The 16,497-nt window shown below is 45.1% G+C and overlaps 1 protein-coding gene across 1 annotated transcript; it reads right to left on the bottom strand.

Annotated features, from left to right (window-relative positions):
* Positions 1–302: 302 nt before the first annotated feature.
* COLCA2 (colorectal cancer associated 2) lies at positions 303–11,215 on the bottom strand. Its single transcript, XM_006890764.1, has 5 exons — positions 11,179–11,215; positions 9,240–9,334; positions 5,055–5,109; positions 3,283–3,512; positions 303–674 (listed from the first exon to the last, which is right to left on the bottom strand). The coding sequence occupies exons 1-5, from the start codon at positions 11,183–11,185 to the stop codon at positions 303–305; spliced, it is 759 nt and encodes a 252-aa protein (XP_006890826.1). The 5' UTR covers positions 11,186–11,215.
* Positions 11,216–16,497: the final 5,282 nt, after the last annotated feature.

Here is a 16,497-nt window from a genome sequence, read left to right as displayed (position 1 = left end):
ATTATTTATTAGTTAAAAAAAACACAGCATACAAGGATTTGTTCATGAAAGAGAAAGCTATAACAACTGGGAGTTCCCTATAAAAACGCTGAATGTAAGCCTACAGAGTTGGAGCGACACTGGGACCAGGCGGAGGGTTTCCTGTTACTGTCGACATTAGTTTCAGAACATTGAAGATGGTGGCATGCTGATCACACCTGTGACACTTCGTTAAGTGGGATGCATATTGGAAGATATCATTTAGAAGTAGCACAAAGAGGCAGTGACAATGTCTATCACGTTCCAAATCCACATCATCTCGATTAACTATAGCCGACGTCACAGTTTGCTTCCCTTTTGTAGAAATCGCTGGGTACTGCTGTCGAAGAAGCAAAATCCAGGTAGTCATGGCCGGGAGGAGGAAAGTACTCTGCCGCCCGGATAGTGTCCCAGTGCTCGGCCTCGCAGGACGCGCAGTAACACGCTGGGGCCGGGGCCGAGGAGAAGCTGTTGTACTGGGTGTGTGAGGGCAAGGGGTGGCAGGAGAGGTCTTCTGAAGGATAGTCACAGTTTCTGGTGTCCAGTGGTGGTGGAGAACTGTAATTCTCTGCAGCATAGAAAGGCAGCTGAGCTGGTGAGTAGCTGTAGTCTAAGGAACCGGAGAGAGTAGAGAAATCTGAAGGTGACACTGGGGTCTAGAGAGGAAAAATCAAAGAACAAAGAACTTCATTACTGAGGATCAAAGGAACTCGATAGTGTGTGGATTTACTAATTTGGTGAAAGACAATTAGCTCCCCTCAAAAAAAGGAGGCACTGGGAATTTCAGTCCAAGTCTGAAGAAGTAATTTTAGTTGCTGACTACATGATTTCAAGACACCATTTCTCTATTTACCTATTTTTTTCCTCAACAATAAATTACCTTGCTTCACTGGCTTCCTTTGTTATAACCATACTTTAGAGGATGCTTTGTTCTTAAACCACAAATTCCCTTTGTGCTTCAAGTCACCTGCACATCAAAACCTGCTGTGGGGTGCAATGTAAGCTGCAGGTGTTAAACTGGATGTTTCTCCACAACCTGACTGTGGAGGGTGAGAGGATCATGGGAAGGGAGAAAGCCACGTACTTCATGGCCCCATGGCCGGGATGCTCTAAGATGCAAAGACTTTTAATCACCACCAAAGTTTCCTCAGAAGAAAATTGTTTTCTGTTTTCCCTTTCTTTCACCTGTCCACTGTTGTCAACCCTCCACTGAGTTCTCCAAGCTGGATTCGAACTGCTGACATCCTGGTTAGCAGTCCAACACAAAATCCACTATGTCACCAAGGATCCTTGCTTTTTCTTAAGCATGTTGATAACTGATATAACCCATTAGCCACTCTGGAGGGTTAAACTAAGTCCCTCTCCTCCCATTAAGATTTACAGCCTAGGAAGCCTGATGGTCAACATGAGTCAGAATTGACTCAGTGGTAACAGATAATTGCTACCAGGAAAGTCAAAGTTGGAGGCTGGAAAAGAATGGATGACTTGTGTGGCATTATCTTCTATCTCCGAATATCAACACAGATTTCTGACAAATCAGAACCCAAAAGTACGTCCATTTCTAAAAAAAAAAAAATCAAAACAAACCCAAATCCCCTCAAACCTTACCTTTTAAGGTATAAAAGTGATATGGTCACTCTCTACAAAGTACTTGAGACAACTCAACTCAAACTCAACTCTTTGCCACTGAGTTGGAATCAAACCACAACTGGCCCTCCAGTAGATTTTTCAAAGTCTGTAAATTGCAGGGAAGGAGACTGTCCATCTTTCTCCCGTGGGCAGCTGGTGGATTTGAACTGCCTCCTGAAGCAATGTGTTGTTGTTATGTGCCATCGAGTTGGAACCAACTCATGGACCCTCCAGAGGGTTTTCAAATTCTATAAATTGCAAGGGAGGAGACTGCCCCTTTTTCTCCCATTGAGCAGTTAGTGGATTAGAAATGTGCCTGTAGATTGGCAGAAAAACTCCTTAACACTAGGTCATCAGAGCTCCCCTGAGGCAACTTGTTGTTTGTGGTTATGTGCCATCGATTTGATTACAATGCACAGAGCCCTATATAATCAACAGACCTGCACCCTGCCTGATCCTGTGTCATCTTCTTCATATCTGACACACTTGAGCTGATCACTCCAGGCACCTGTCAGCCCATCCTGTTAAGCGGGGTCTTTCTTTTGCTGACCTTTTCAAACATGGTGTCCCTTTCCAAGGAATAGCCTCTTCTGGCTATATATCCAAGGTAGGTGAAATGAAGCTTCATCATATCTTTGCCTCCAAGGAGCACTATGGCTGCATTTTCCCTCCAGATGTATCTGTTTGGTTTTTAAAGAACCCATAAAATACTCAGTACTCTTCTCCAGCATCACAACTCAAAAGATTCTTCTTCTGGCATCCTTATTCATTGTTTAGCTCTCAGATGTGTAGTGTGTGGCAGCTGACTGAAAAAAAACCATCACCTGAATCATTCCCACCTGAGACAGCTAGCATCTACTAATTGAAACCTTATTACATTTTAAAGGATAACTCATTTTCAAACATTTGAGGACCATCAAGTACAGACATTAATCCAAATTATTTCAAGCATTACAGCTTAATTTTAACTAACCATTTCCAGCCCTAAAAGAATCCTTATGTCTAGGGCAGATCAAAAGAAATAGGCAGAGGACCAAGTCAGTGACAACAGAATCAAATTCTTCTAATCAGAATGAGAGGTTGGTGCTGACACACTCTGTTTTCAAGATTCAAGTATCTATCAATCAACCTTTGCTGGGTTTCATAAGGGCCACTTTGAGAATTAATTTATAATTAATAGGTATCTTAATGTCACAGTTCAGGAATTCTTAAATCAATATTGCTAGGAAATCTCTTTTTATTGCCACATACTGACCTTCTCAAGGGAGTTCTGCTGGCCTAGCAGTTAGGGATAGACAAAGATGGACAGTTCAAATCCACCAGCTGCTCCATGGTGGATGTAGAAAGATAGGAAATCTTTGTCATTCACAGCTTCTGAAAACCCACCAGAGAGCCAGTTCTGACCCAACGGCAATGAGTTAACTTCCTTGGGAAACCCTAATTCCCATGTATTTAAAAGATTGAGTTCCACAGTGTGTGGCCATCTCTACTTCCATTGGCTCTCTGCTAGTTTCCTCTGTTGACTTCCTGTTGAGAAAATTGACATGATTTTTTCCAGAGATGATGTTAGGTCCTTTCCCTTACTAGTTCATAGTAGGCAACAACTGAGTTTTGTAAAGAGATGATATGAATTACCAGGCTCTGGTTCAAGCAGAAAGGAGCAGGCTGGAAGCTGTCTGGGAAGTAGCGTGGCGTGCTTTGCAAGGAATTGAAGGAAGGTTCAGGGTGTGTCTCCATCTGAAGGTAGGAATCTAAGATTTGGTCGAGGCAGCTTGGGTTTTCATCACAAGAAAAACAACTCGAAAATTCTCGGGGTTGAAAGTAACTGGGTGTGGAAGGAATCGGTTCAGGCTCAAAATACAGCCCTAGGGGAGAAGTGACAAAGAGAGACTTTTGTTTAAAAACTATACTTAAAGATTGTAATGGAAATTTATTCTATATTCTGAAGATTACCTCCAGGAAAAAGGAGGCTGGCTCAAGGGTTCCAGAAGAGCAAGTTGATAGGCAATTTAGAATCTGTAGTTGTTTCTGCTAATTCAAGTTCTAGTGAAATAAATTTGGTTCTCTTATTGCTGAGTCAGAACTGACTCATAGCTGACCTTCAGTGGTTTTTCAGAGGCTGTAAATCATATGGGAAAAGACAACACGTCATTCTCTCTAAGAGCTGCTAGTGGACTCAAGCTGTCTGCCTTTGGGTTGGCAGCACAAGTCCCTACCTTGGCTGTGAAAATGGCTGGGAGAAGGGAGCAGTGGATATAAGAATAATTCAACTACTTGTCAAAAATGTTCAAAGCTTCAACCTTCCGGGGCTATAAAGCATCAGCATCTAACCCTGATGTATAGTTTACTTTAAATAAACAAACCCCTTTGACATTATTTAGACTTTAAGAAAACAGTGAGACTTTATGAAAACTTCTGACATATGAGAAGTAATTGTCTTGATTTAAAGTTACTCTAGTCATACACTTTTCATACTTAAGAAATAAATTTAATTTTGAGGAGAGGGTTTTAAACAAATGATCTCAATGACAATATAAATTTTAACAATGGAAATTAGGAACAGAGGGAATAAATGAGTACTATTTACTTGATGTGGCATAAAGCTGCAATGCTTTCTTCCTAAATATGCTTACAGGGTAATTTAGTTCCAATAACCTGTGAAACACCAAATAAGAGTAATTCTGAAAACATTATGCCTTTCCAATTTTATGACAACCAGGTCCAGTGTGTGATTATTACCCATAAATGTAGTAAAATGATAGGTTGAGGGTGTGTCCATCAAAGGCAGTACAGGACACTGAAGTTTTCTGAGTCTTAAGACTCCTTTAAGGTGAGTTGAAATGACACACTCACAGAACACTACCACACACAAGTTTCCTTATATCTGACCTCCTGAAACTCTCAGCTTTTCAGTGACACAAGTAGGAGTGTTTATATATTGGTTATTCCTATGTGCTGAGAAAGCTTACACTTGTTTGAACGGCTTTCTGGGATGAGAGGGAGGAAGGGGAGGGAAGCCCCTGTCGGCTGGAAACTTAATGAATACGAGCAGAGGCATTATTCTGGTGCCTCAGGATGTTCTGTATTCCATCTACTAATCCACCAAAAAGATAAGTGTTTAAAAACAATTCTAATTTGTTGGTCTAGTCAACTGGCAAAAGGGAACTGGAGTGAACGTGAGGAACAAACTCTGGACAGAATAGACACAGTTCAGGCAGGAGGACACACATGCATGCGTCTCCTAGCCAGGCTTGCATCTGGAGCCACTGTGCCTTTTTCATCTTCTGATTGGTTGGATTCCAATTAAATGGTGGTGCTGATCTTAACCTCAATCAAGCACAGAACAGGCTTTCGAGATGGACTTCTGGAATTGCTTTTGAGCGAACTGTAATGCTGGCTGGACTGACCTGCAGAAGATGGTGCGGCTGAGGCTGCAATGTGGACAGTGCTGCTTCCGGAGGGCTGCCAAAGTAAGAGGAGAACCATCACACCAAGTGAAGCCACAGTCCCATCATGGGGGAGCTAGGACATTGCAGATGGACTATGCTTCCTTCTGCTCTGAGGTAAAGTCATATTCTTTCTTCTAAGAGAACTACCAATCATGCCATACAATCAAAGATGCATTTTATCTAAATTAATTTTATTGTCGGTTTGGGGTATTTTTGTCCCCTAACTCAGACATCCCAATTTAAATTTTAAATGGCTGTTATTTTTTATACAAATGAATGCACAGAACAGTATAGAACGCATGGGATAGTATAGAACTCAACAGTTTGAGCAAAATCAGCTAAGCGGCTTTCTAGTAAATGATTTCACTTAAAATGAATAAAGACAATTACTTAATCTGTCTATGGCTTAGTCAATCATGTTCCTCAAAAGTCTGCATATACTATCTGGATTAACATTAGGAATTTGCTTTTCCCAAAGGAAACTATCCCTAACTTTGTTAATTCTGAAGATCTGACTATTAACATAGAAAAATTAAAATGGAAAATATTTCCTTCAAATCTAATCAGTAAGTAGAATATCTATATTCTACTAAGGGGATTTCAACTCCTTATTTCTGGGTTTGGTGCTCTGTTTAATTAAACAAAACACAACAAAAAACCATAACTATTTTCTATCTAAGTTTCTTTTTCCACTCCTCTCTCTGAATCCTTGGGGTTTATACAACAGCTCTTTCTAACTATGAAAATTAATGCAGCCTGCATTTTATAGTTGGATTGAGAATTGCATTAACAGAGTAATATAGATGTGCTTTGTGGTATGTTTATAGTTGGTTGGTGGCTTTAAAGTTTAAAGGGACCCGAATGGCTCTGAGATTGTATGCAGAGAAGCTGAGCTCCCCACTACACCTCTGTCTTGGGTTACAGGGTATACTCACTCCCATACACGGAGTCACTTGGAGAGCTGCACCATCAGCCGCTGCTGAAACAGGAGGTGGTGGTAGTTTTGAAAATGATCCATGCTGTAATGTCATGAACCAGGAAGCTGGAATCAGTTACCAGCTCTTTATGCAAATATTTGGCTGCAGCTTGAGCTAAAGGACTTGGAAGGAGTGGAGTGTTGGGTTTTTTTTTAAAATCTGCCTCACTGCAGAGTTCTCATTAACCCCATCCTCCCCCGGATCTCGGCCTATTTGTCTGCCTGCCTGTGTTATCTCCCTGAAATATGTTTACAATATCCTACTGATAATATCTCTCTAGTCATGGGTTCACTTTCTACTTTGCTCCAAGAATACAAAGAGGGGCAGTTCTTTAAGATTTCAAACAGCACAAACATCCACAGTGTACGATTTATAAGAACACATCAAGGCTGGTCTTTTGTTTTGTTTTTTTGTTTTTCTAAGTTTAAAACAAAAACACCCAGAAACATAAAGGTAAATTTTATCTTTTGATAAGTACTTATTCGAGTTTCCCTTTACCTGAGGGCAAAAAGTGTGTGTGTGCCTGGCATGCAAGCCGAGTCTGCAAACTGATCTGGCTCAAATACATTTCTGTAATCAAACGTACAAGCTTGGCACACACTTTCTTCTCCTGGCACTGCTGAACATCTGATCTCAATCTATACCTCCCATTCATAGTTGCCTTCTTAAAATGTAAAATTATGGATACTGCTCTGACTTTACAACACATTAAGATAAACCTCTTCCTGCATAATACTGTCTGATCCAATTAATTGCCTTCTTAACATCTGGCAAGGTGTCTCTACAACAAGTGAACAAAGTGAGAACATCTCTGGTAAATCAGAAAGTGGATACCAAGGAGAAGGCATGAATGATTCCCTAATACCTGCTGCCCTTTTTTGGTTTGATTTCTCCTAGGTGGTGCAATTAAATGATGGGAAAACTAGTCCAAAGGAGGGCAATTTGAATTCACCCAGAGGTGCCTTGGAAGACAGGTCTGGTAACCTACTTCTGAAAGGTCACTTTAAAAATCCTAAGGAACCATTTATATACTCTGCACTCACAGTCTCCTATGAATTGGAGTCAACTTAATGGCAACTAACACCAACATCTTCTATCTTTGCTGACGGAATACCCTCTCACAGCTTTTCTAGAGCTCCAGCTCCTTTGTAAAGGACTACACATCTGGCTCTTGGATTTAAATAATACGTGTGTCTTCCATATGTCTGCACAACATGCCCAGTGTAAACTCCCAGAAGCCAAGTGCAGCTGGCCTCTGTTCTGCCTGAACCTGCAAAAACGCTGTTTCAGACAGCCTAGCTTTATTATTTCTCCAGTGGAAATGTGGAAAAACAGAATTAAGTCAAATAGCCTGAGAGCTCACAGAAACTTGCCAGACAGTCCACTGGAGAAGTCCCCTACCTCCCTTTAGCTCCTGCAGCTGGCTCCTGGGGGGACTGTGGTCAGAGATGACAGAAATCAAACGGGCATGGCCAAAGGGCCTATACAGGTGCTCCTGGAGCTCTATTCTCCCATGTTCGTCTGAACTCCTTAATGAGAGATTGCATTTTGGCACCAATAGCTTAACCAGAAGCATGTGCCTGGTTTTATCAATTTTTATTACCACCTCTGAGTTGAGGGACTGAAGAAAGAGAAATTATTTGCAAAGCCAACAGGTGGAAATAGTTTTCTTGAGAATAAGAAGATCTTGGTTTTACTTTTAGCTCTGCCTTTTAGTCACATCAAGACTTTTTAATCTTTAGCTGTAAGAGAAATACACAGATCCCTTATCAACTTACCCCACCTGGCTGTATAAGAAAGAAATGAAATCATAGATGGGCAAAAGTATATGTGCTTTAAAGGAAGAACCCCTGCAAAGCCTTCTGCAAAGGTAAGGAAGTTTTACTGGGTTAAATTCTGTGTATAGAGATGCTCCTCATCTCTTTAGTAAAGGCAAAAGCAATGTCTTAGGGGCTACACCCCTCAGAAAGCTCTTACCTCCACACTCTAATCTGAGCAAAGGGTGCTAATGAACATTGCCTGAATAGGTGGCTTTTAATATTCAGCTGGAATTTTGTCTTAGCTGCTTTGCACAAGCAATTTCAACAGCTTACTTTTTTTTTTCTAGCACTTGCAATGTGGAAAGCACCCTTCTAAGTGATTAATTCTCAAGAACTCACCCAATCTTCACACAGTCCTATTCTTTATTCCTAATTTCAAGATGAAGAGCCAAGATAGACAGGTCGTGTGTTTTGCACGAGGACACACAGAATGGAGAGACTGAGATCTGAACCCAACCTGTCTAGAGCTAGAACTTGGATTCATAGATCATGGACCTCCTCCCACAAGGCCCCATATCATGCAGAAATGGAAGTTGTACATCACATACAAGCAGTAGAAGGCACAAAGCACATTGTGGGAGAGATGCCAGCAGGCTGTGGACATGACCAATCCTAACACAGGCAATTCAGGCTCCAGCTCTAGGACATCCAAACTAACTCAAAAGGAACTGTTTGGTCAAGAACATTCGGCTGTCTAGGGGGCAGCTCATCTGGCTTACTTGTTTCTGAAGCTGCTATTATGCCCTCGACAATACTTATCTGCTTTAAGAGAATAAAAAAATATTAAGATTCCCTGAAGATGGGACAGATCAATCTTGTGCTAACCTAGGAAGGCCTTCTTCCATCTTCAGGAAGTGGTCTGTATCCCAAGCAGCATTGATGTGATGTCTCTCTGCTCAGAACTTTAAATGATGGGTGATTTACAGGTAAAGGGCCTCAGTTGCTGAGCTCCTGAAGAATGAAAAGTGCTATCCTTGATAGACTGCCTGAAATGAAATGAATGCCTGGGAATGTTTTTCTTGTAGGTATGTGACAGCATATGCACAGTTTTTTTTTCCAGGATAAAATAACAATACACTTAACCTCCTGGCTGTTCCTTGCCCTGCAGGGAGCTCTTTATATTTAAATCTAAGGAGCGAGGAAGAGACATCTTTGAAGTCTATACTCTCAACTGTTTTATGTGGCTGCTGGTGGTAAACTGAGATGAAGCTAGGCTTGGGACAGACCACCTGAGGAGGGTCAGGTCTAGAGATGCTTAGTGGGGTCTGAGTAGTCTCTACCCCTTTCCAGACACAGGGTTAAGGGAGGCCTGACTGACTAGGGAGTAAGTGAAGGTTTATGCTTACAGTTCCCCCTGAGGCAGCCTGGTGTGCCCTTCGCTGCTGCAGCAACTCCTTCACTGTGATCTTCACACGGACACCTTGATACACCTTTGGTTTTTCTGGGGAAAGGCAATTGAGTGAGTGGTAAAGTCCAAGGTTTGGGGGATTGTCAGACTAGGAAATGGGGTTCTCTTTACATAATATATGGCACCTGTGGCCAGGATTCTGGGCTTGTAGAATGCAAAGGGAACTGGAAAGAAGCCAAAGCTCTCAAACTTGAAAAGATAAGGAGACGGTGGGCAGGTCTAAGAGCCCGGATGGAAACAAACCACGGAAATCTTTGGACCTTCTACTTCTAGTGACTCGGTTCCTAGACCAACAGCACACACACAGGTTTTCTGCTCAGAAATGTGGCGACAAACCCAGGGGGTGCTCACCACTTTAGCTAACCAAGCGAGGGGATCTTGGGGTTATAGGCCCAGTCATCGCCGTGGGGAGGGGCCCACGGCTGCAGTGAGGGAGCTCTCCCGATCTATGGAAGCTAGCCCACACCTCTGGGACTCTTTTGCCCGGCCCGGCCAGGTGTGGCCTCTCTGGAGGCTCTGACCCTCTGTATGCCCTTGGTTTGGAAGCCAAGCCTGGGGACATCAGCAGACAGGGAATGTTTGGCGAGCCCCAGCCAGGCCATTGATCGTCCCGTAAGGAACTTGCCAGAATGACCCTAGCACAGATTTCAAGCTCCGGGACCTCCCTCACAAGCATGTTTTCACTCTGCGGGCTCCCTCGCCCTTCGTCGCCTGGGCTCCAACTGTTCCTCCTCCTCCGTCCCCCGCTCTCCCCTCGGGCTCGTCTATCCCCACCCCTCCCTGCCGGCCGCGCGCCGCCCCAGCGCTCGGAGGAGGCTCAGGGGCTGGTCCGCCGCTCGCGAACTCCCGGGAGCGCGGCTCGAGGCTCGGGGATCGCGCGCTCCGCCGGAGCCCGCCCTCCGGGAGGGGCCGCAGACGGGGCAGTGGGGCCGGGCGGCTGGGACTGCGGGGCCCGGGAGCCGCCGAGCGCGCGCCGGAGGGTCGGCAGCCCAGTGCTTGGAGCGGGCACGCCGCGGCCCCTGGGCACCCCTGAGCCGCAGTGAGTAGGTCTGACCCAGCTACTAGGCCACATCTGGCCGCGAAAGTTTTCTGGGGTGCCCGCAGGTCCCCAATAGGTCCGCAGCCGGGACTGCAGCCCTACAGTGGCGCGCTCAGCGGACAGCGCGGGGAGGAGCCAGCCCCTCAGCTCCAGCGGCCCCATGTTTCTGCCTGGGTCCCACACGACAGTGTCCAGTCCGCCAGCGCCTCGCCTGGTCACAGTGGGGACCGCAGCTGGACAGCTGAGAGCCCCCCGGTCCTGCTCCCGGAAGCTGGAGGGTCTCCCCAGGAAGCGAGTCTGCGTTACACCTTCCCCAGACCCAGGGAATCCTGTGCTGGCCCGCAGGGCCTCAGCGCGGGGCCTTCTTGGCAACCTAGTTTCCCCACAACGCCCTCGTCCCTTTCGGGGCTCCGCAAGCGGTGGGGTTTCTCGGGGTCCACGTAAGGGCCACCCCAGCTTAGCGCTGAGAGGCACGCGCGTCCTCACTGCGCCCCATGCTCAGCGTGAACCTCTAGCTCCCCCCGCCGCCGCTTCCGAGCACAGAGTCGGTCCGGGAAGTCCCAGAGACACAAATGGGGAAAGTGGGAGGGCGGGCGGGAGATGGGGGTACGCGGACAGCAACGTCCGGAGCGGCGGCCAGCCCGGCCTTTGGGCCTCTGTCCTGGGAGAAGGCGCCTAGAGGGACCAGTCCTTGCGCAGCCCTCTCGGGATCCCGGGTCCAGACTTGTAAGGCCTGACTTTGTGCCTCTCTGTTCTATGCAGGAGAAGCTGTGCACATTCACCGGGATCAAAACGCCCCTGGCCCAGGACCCTACCCCCGGAGAAGCAGTCCAGTTACCCGACATCGTGGTCAGCTGAAGCTGGGTCGGTGGCTGGATGCTGCAGCTACAGGGCTTCAGCGCCTAGGAGGGCTCCTGTGCAGGGAGAGAAGCAAGAGATGCAACATTTTTAAAGTTTTCCAAAGCATCCGGCTGCACACGGGCCCCTGGAGCAGGAGACAAACAGAATTAATGTTTTATACCTTCGGGTATAGGTTTGAGTTTTTTCCCCCTCATGCCAAGTATTTAAAACCTCCAGAAACCCATGATTTGACAATCAATGATTGCGCGATACTTTCAATTTGAATATTCAAAGGCTTAACAAAATGGACTATCTTTTGCAGAAATCCTGCACACAGGCACCCCACAGAGAGTCCAGAGAAACAGAGAGTGTGACCCCTTTGGGTCCTGACCCTTGCTTTTGTTGTATTTCAAGCATTTTGCCCACCTGCCCACAGACAGAGCAGGTGTACCCAAAGATGCTCTATATTTCTGCCTCAGAGACAACTCCCAGAGCCCCGAGTGTCTTAGATTGTCCTCCATGACCACCTGAGTCAGCCTGGTTGGCCAGATTTCTTACTTCATCCCCACTCTCCATTTTGAGGGAAACCCCCAGGTTTTGGGGAAAGAACATGGCAGCCAGGGGGTGGAGCATGGCCAGGAGTGATTCTGGGCCTAGGTTGTAGGCCGAGGCCCAGTGGAGGCCTTTGCTCCTCTTTTTGGTCTCCTTCTGGCCCCACCTGGCCACGTGCAGCCGTCCCTCCCATTTTCAGTCTGCTTTCTGCCAGGTCCCCAAATACTGGGTGAGCACAGACTCTGCCTGTTAGGCCTTGCCCTCCACTCTGGCTGTTAGGGGTTCTTCACTGTGGCAATTCCTCACCTTCTCTCCTCTTTCTCCCTCTAGAGCCAGCCCTGCCTTGTTTTCCCCCCCGTTTAGAATAAATGTTGAGAAATGGTGACAAGCCCATTTTAGCGGAAAGAAGATCATACATGGATTTGTGCTGAATACTTCTCCCTGTGGGGTGAAAGGCAGGAGGATTTGCTAGACTGCAGTCTGTCAGGTACCCCTGGGTCTGGGCCTGACTTCTCACAGAGGCCTGCTATGTCATCTCCAGCTCCTTGCTGTGCTGCTTCCTGGTGGTTGAGAAGCCTGGGGAGACAGGCGTGGTCAGAGAGGGAGCGCCCAGGCCAAATCTCATCTCTGAGGGCAGCAGGAGGAGAAGCAGGGTGGAGTGCCCTGTGCAAATAAGTCCAAATCTTCGCATGATGCCCAGCCAGGTGATAGGTCTGGGCCTCTGCTCTTTGTTTCCTGAGTTCTCTCAAAGTACAAATGTGTAGTCAACTGCAGAGAAATATCTAAGCCCTTAATTGTGTTTAATGCAGGGAGAAGGATATAGAGATAGGGATAGGGGACACTCAAATGACAAGATGGGCCCCTGGATTGGATAGGGACTGCTCAGCTGCTGAAACCATGTCTTTGATGCAGAGAGAGAGGTCTGGGAACACCTGACGTAGCAGAGGGCAGGAGGTGGTAGGTAGGCCCTGGGTCAGTTACAGTCTGCCAACCTCTGAAGACTCCTGAGTGTGCATCCCAGGAGGTTTCCCTGATGGAAGTCAGGCCTGAGGACCAAGAAGGACACAGGGAGTGAGGAAACCCACAGTGCCTCTCATTGCCTGGGCACTGCTCCTTCTAGACACTGAGAAAAGCCACTCTGAACATCCCCATCCAGAGACCACTATGTAATTAGGGAACACTGGTCATGCAGTGGTTATAATGGTTGGCCAATAACCTCAAGGTTAGTGTTTCAATTCCACCAGCCATACCAAGTGGGGAAAAGATCAATCAGTCTGTCTCCATATAGATTTTCAGCCTTGGAAACCTTGCAGGGCACTTCTCTTCTGTCTATGAAATCACTATACTTGGAAATCAATTTGATGACTCTGTGTGTATCTCCATAATTTCTCCTCTTGATTTCCACCACATTTTTGCTCTACTCTTATTTTTTCCTCTTTGTTTTTAACAATTAGCTTCGTTTTCCTTTTTGTTTATTCTCTGCCTTTGTTTCAATGATTTCACTTTTATTTCTCCCTTTGTTTTCATTATTTCTTTCCAGACACTGCATCATTCTTCCTGTTGCTCTTCTCTCCATTTCTGGTCTGTGCTGTGACTCCCTGGACATGTCTGTTCTCCCCTGTGCTGACTCATTCTTTCAGGCTTCATCTCTTTCCTACTATTTTTCATCTGAAGGTAGATAAGGATGGGGGCCAGCCAATACCTTGGCAATATCATTGTGATTGGTGCTGACTTGAGTACTCTGTGAAGATAGGCAGAGTTGGGTGAGAGGTGAACACCTATGAAGTCCTGGTATTTATGGAAGCATCAAAGAACTGTTTTTCCCTCCTGGGGTGTCTTCATGAGCAAAGGTAGCAGTCTTGGGGCTTCCATGTGACCTTTGTCTCTGGAATGGACAGCCACTTGTTGCTAGCAAGTAACTTTTATATAACTAGACCTCCTGAGATCTGAGTCCTATTTGACAAATAAGGTTTTAGCCCAGCATGAAGAGAGTTTTGGCTCTTGCTGTCTCTATAGTTTCAGATTGTCAGTATGCATACTAAAGAGTTGAACTCCATGGTTTTGGGGGGAAGTAAGAGAATCTTTTGTAATGGATCTTGTGCTGAGGAAGGAGCAACTAGGTCAATGCTGATAACCTCATACATCCCTTGGATTGTATGTGCCTTCCTTGAGGCTTTTATAAAAGCTCTGAAGTGTCATGGATGAAGTGCTAGCTGCATAGGGTGCTGGTGGCCTAGTGGGTAAAGTGTTCATAGAGTTTTCACTTTACGCACAGAGAGTTAAGGACCTTTCCAAATTACTGAGGAATAATGATGTCAGTTTGAGGACTAAGGTGCATCTGATTGAGGCCATACTCTTTCTAATTACTTGCTATGCATCTGAAAGCTGGACAGGGAATAAGGGTGACAGAAAAAGAATTGACACTTTTGAGCTGTGGTGTTGAAGAAGAGCACTGAACATCCCATGGACAGCCAAGAGAATGAACAGGTATTTCTTGGAGATGGTGCAGCCTGAGTGCTCTTTGGAGGCAAGAATGATGAGGCTTTGCCTCACATACTTTGGGACATATTGGTGCTTTTGGAGAGGGGCATGATGCTGGGAAGGATGGAAGGTTGGCAAAGGAGAAAGAGACACTCAACCAGATGGTTTGACACGGTGACTGCTGCAGTGGACTCTAGTGTGTCAGGAAGTAAGAGGATAGCACAGTATAGAATAGGGTTCAAATCTATTATTCATAGGCTTGCTATGAGTTGTACTCAACTTGGTGGTCCTAACAATAACAAGTGGCTAAAGAGTTGCACTGTCACCCCAAAGACAGAAGGTTCTAATCCACCAGCTGCTCTGCTGAAGAAAGATGGGCAATCTTTACCTGTGTGCTTTACAGCCCCTGAGCACCTGCTGGAGGGTCAACTATGAGTTGGTTCCAACTCAATGGCAATGAGTTTGAGTATTTCTGGTTTGATTTTGACCTGCAAGTCAAGTATCGTACTATACAGTATATTCATTTCACAGATGAAATAAGTTTCAAGAGTTAAGCAACCTGCCCAGAATTATTGAGGACATCAGTGGCAGACAGAGATCAAAACTTGGATGAGTCTCACTCCAAAGCCTTTACTCTCAACAATTGTTGAGCTTTTCCTTCCCAACCTTGTCTTTTTAAAGAGGGACTGCCAACCTTTTTTACTTCAATTCAAAATAAAAAGTTCATTTTGCATGGTTATGCACTATAAAATACATTTAATATGTATTTTTATTAAACTTTTCATAAAATAACACATAGAAATGTTTGTGTATTTTCACCCTCCCCTCTGCCCTGGATCCTTATACTCATTCTACAATTATGAATTTATAAGGTATTTATTCTGTAGGACTCAGTTCACTCAACATATGCTCTCCTGTCCCTCCCAGGTTAGGTAATTTATAAAATCACTGCTCCTACATGCTGTGTAGTATTCCATTGTATGAATATACCACAACTGCTCAATCCATTCATTTGTGGTTGGACATCTTGGCTGTCTCCATGATCTTGTGGTGGTGCATAATGCTGCTATGAACATTGGTGTACAAGTTTCCATTTGTGTTTCAGTTCTCATTTTCTTGGGGCATATTCCAAGCATTGGAATAGCTGGGTTATTTGGAATTTCTATGTTCGAATTTTTGAGGAAACACCAAACTGCCTTTCAGAGTGGTTGTACCATTGTACAATCACACCAACAATGTAAAAGAATTCCTATCTCACCACAAGCTCTCCAACATTTATTGCTTGCTGGCCTGTTAAACTTTGCCACTGCTACTGGAGTGAGATGGTATCTCATTGTGGGGTTGATTTGCATCTCTCTTATTGCCAGTGATAGGAGGGGTGAGGGTTGAGGGGAGGGTGTTAATCATAGGGTTGCACGATTAGATGGGTGTGGGCAGAGTGAAGGAAATTGGAAGGATCTTTTGTGAAAAACAATGTATTCAAACTTTGTAAATAGATCAGAATTTTTAAAAATGTATGTGTAGTACTATATTTTTTATTCTGTTCTTTCCAATCAATTTAATTTGTTAAACATCTGTGTTGGCTGGCATTCACAAGGTTAATTTAAGACATTTGATGAGTTGTGGGGTATAATGGCATTTCAGCTGTATAACTCTCACTCTTTCTGTAGGAGATGTGGGCCTATTCCCAGCCAGTGTACCTTACGTGAAGCCAGTGTTTCTCATGTGAAGCTACCACCCAACTACCAGTGGAGTCTTGTGTTGCTGTGATGTTGAAGAGGTCCCAGCATGGCCCCAACTAAGAGACTAGGAAAAAAGATCCAATTATCTACTTCCCCAAATCAGCCAATGAAAATGCCATGGGGTCACAAATGCTCAGCCTGCAGCCCATTGTGGTGATGGTGCTGGAGCAGGCAGTGTTTCACTTCCTTAAGCATATAGCCCCAGTGAGACAGGCTGACAGCCACTAATTACTGCAACTCACATTGGAAAAAGTACTACCTGTGTGATCTTGCAGCACATTTTTGAATGCTGTGCAAATGTAAGTTGGAGTGTGTTGTTTGATGCAAGGCATCAGAGAGCTGGACAATGACTAAGGGTGACAGAAGAAGAATCAGTGCTTTTGAGTTGTGGTGCTCGAGAAGAGTTTTGTACATACCATGAACCTCTATGAAAACGAATTTCTCTTGGAGAGGGTGAAACCAAATCTCTCCTTGGAGCTTAGGATTTTGAAGCTCTGTCTCACACACTTTGGGCACGTGGCCAGGAGGGACCAATCCTTGGA

This window comes from Elephantulus edwardii, unplaced genomic scaffold (assembly GCF_000299155.1).
Source record: "Elephantulus edwardii isolate Elephantulus edwardi_28Jun2011 unplaced genomic scaffold, EleEdw1.0 scaffold00093, whole genome shotgun sequence".
NCBI classification, from domain to species: Eukaryota; Metazoa; Chordata; class Mammalia; order Macroscelidea; family Macroscelididae; genus Elephantulus; species Elephantulus edwardii.
Note: the sequence above shows the minus strand (reverse complement) of the source record. Positions and strands in the feature narration are given on the sequence as shown.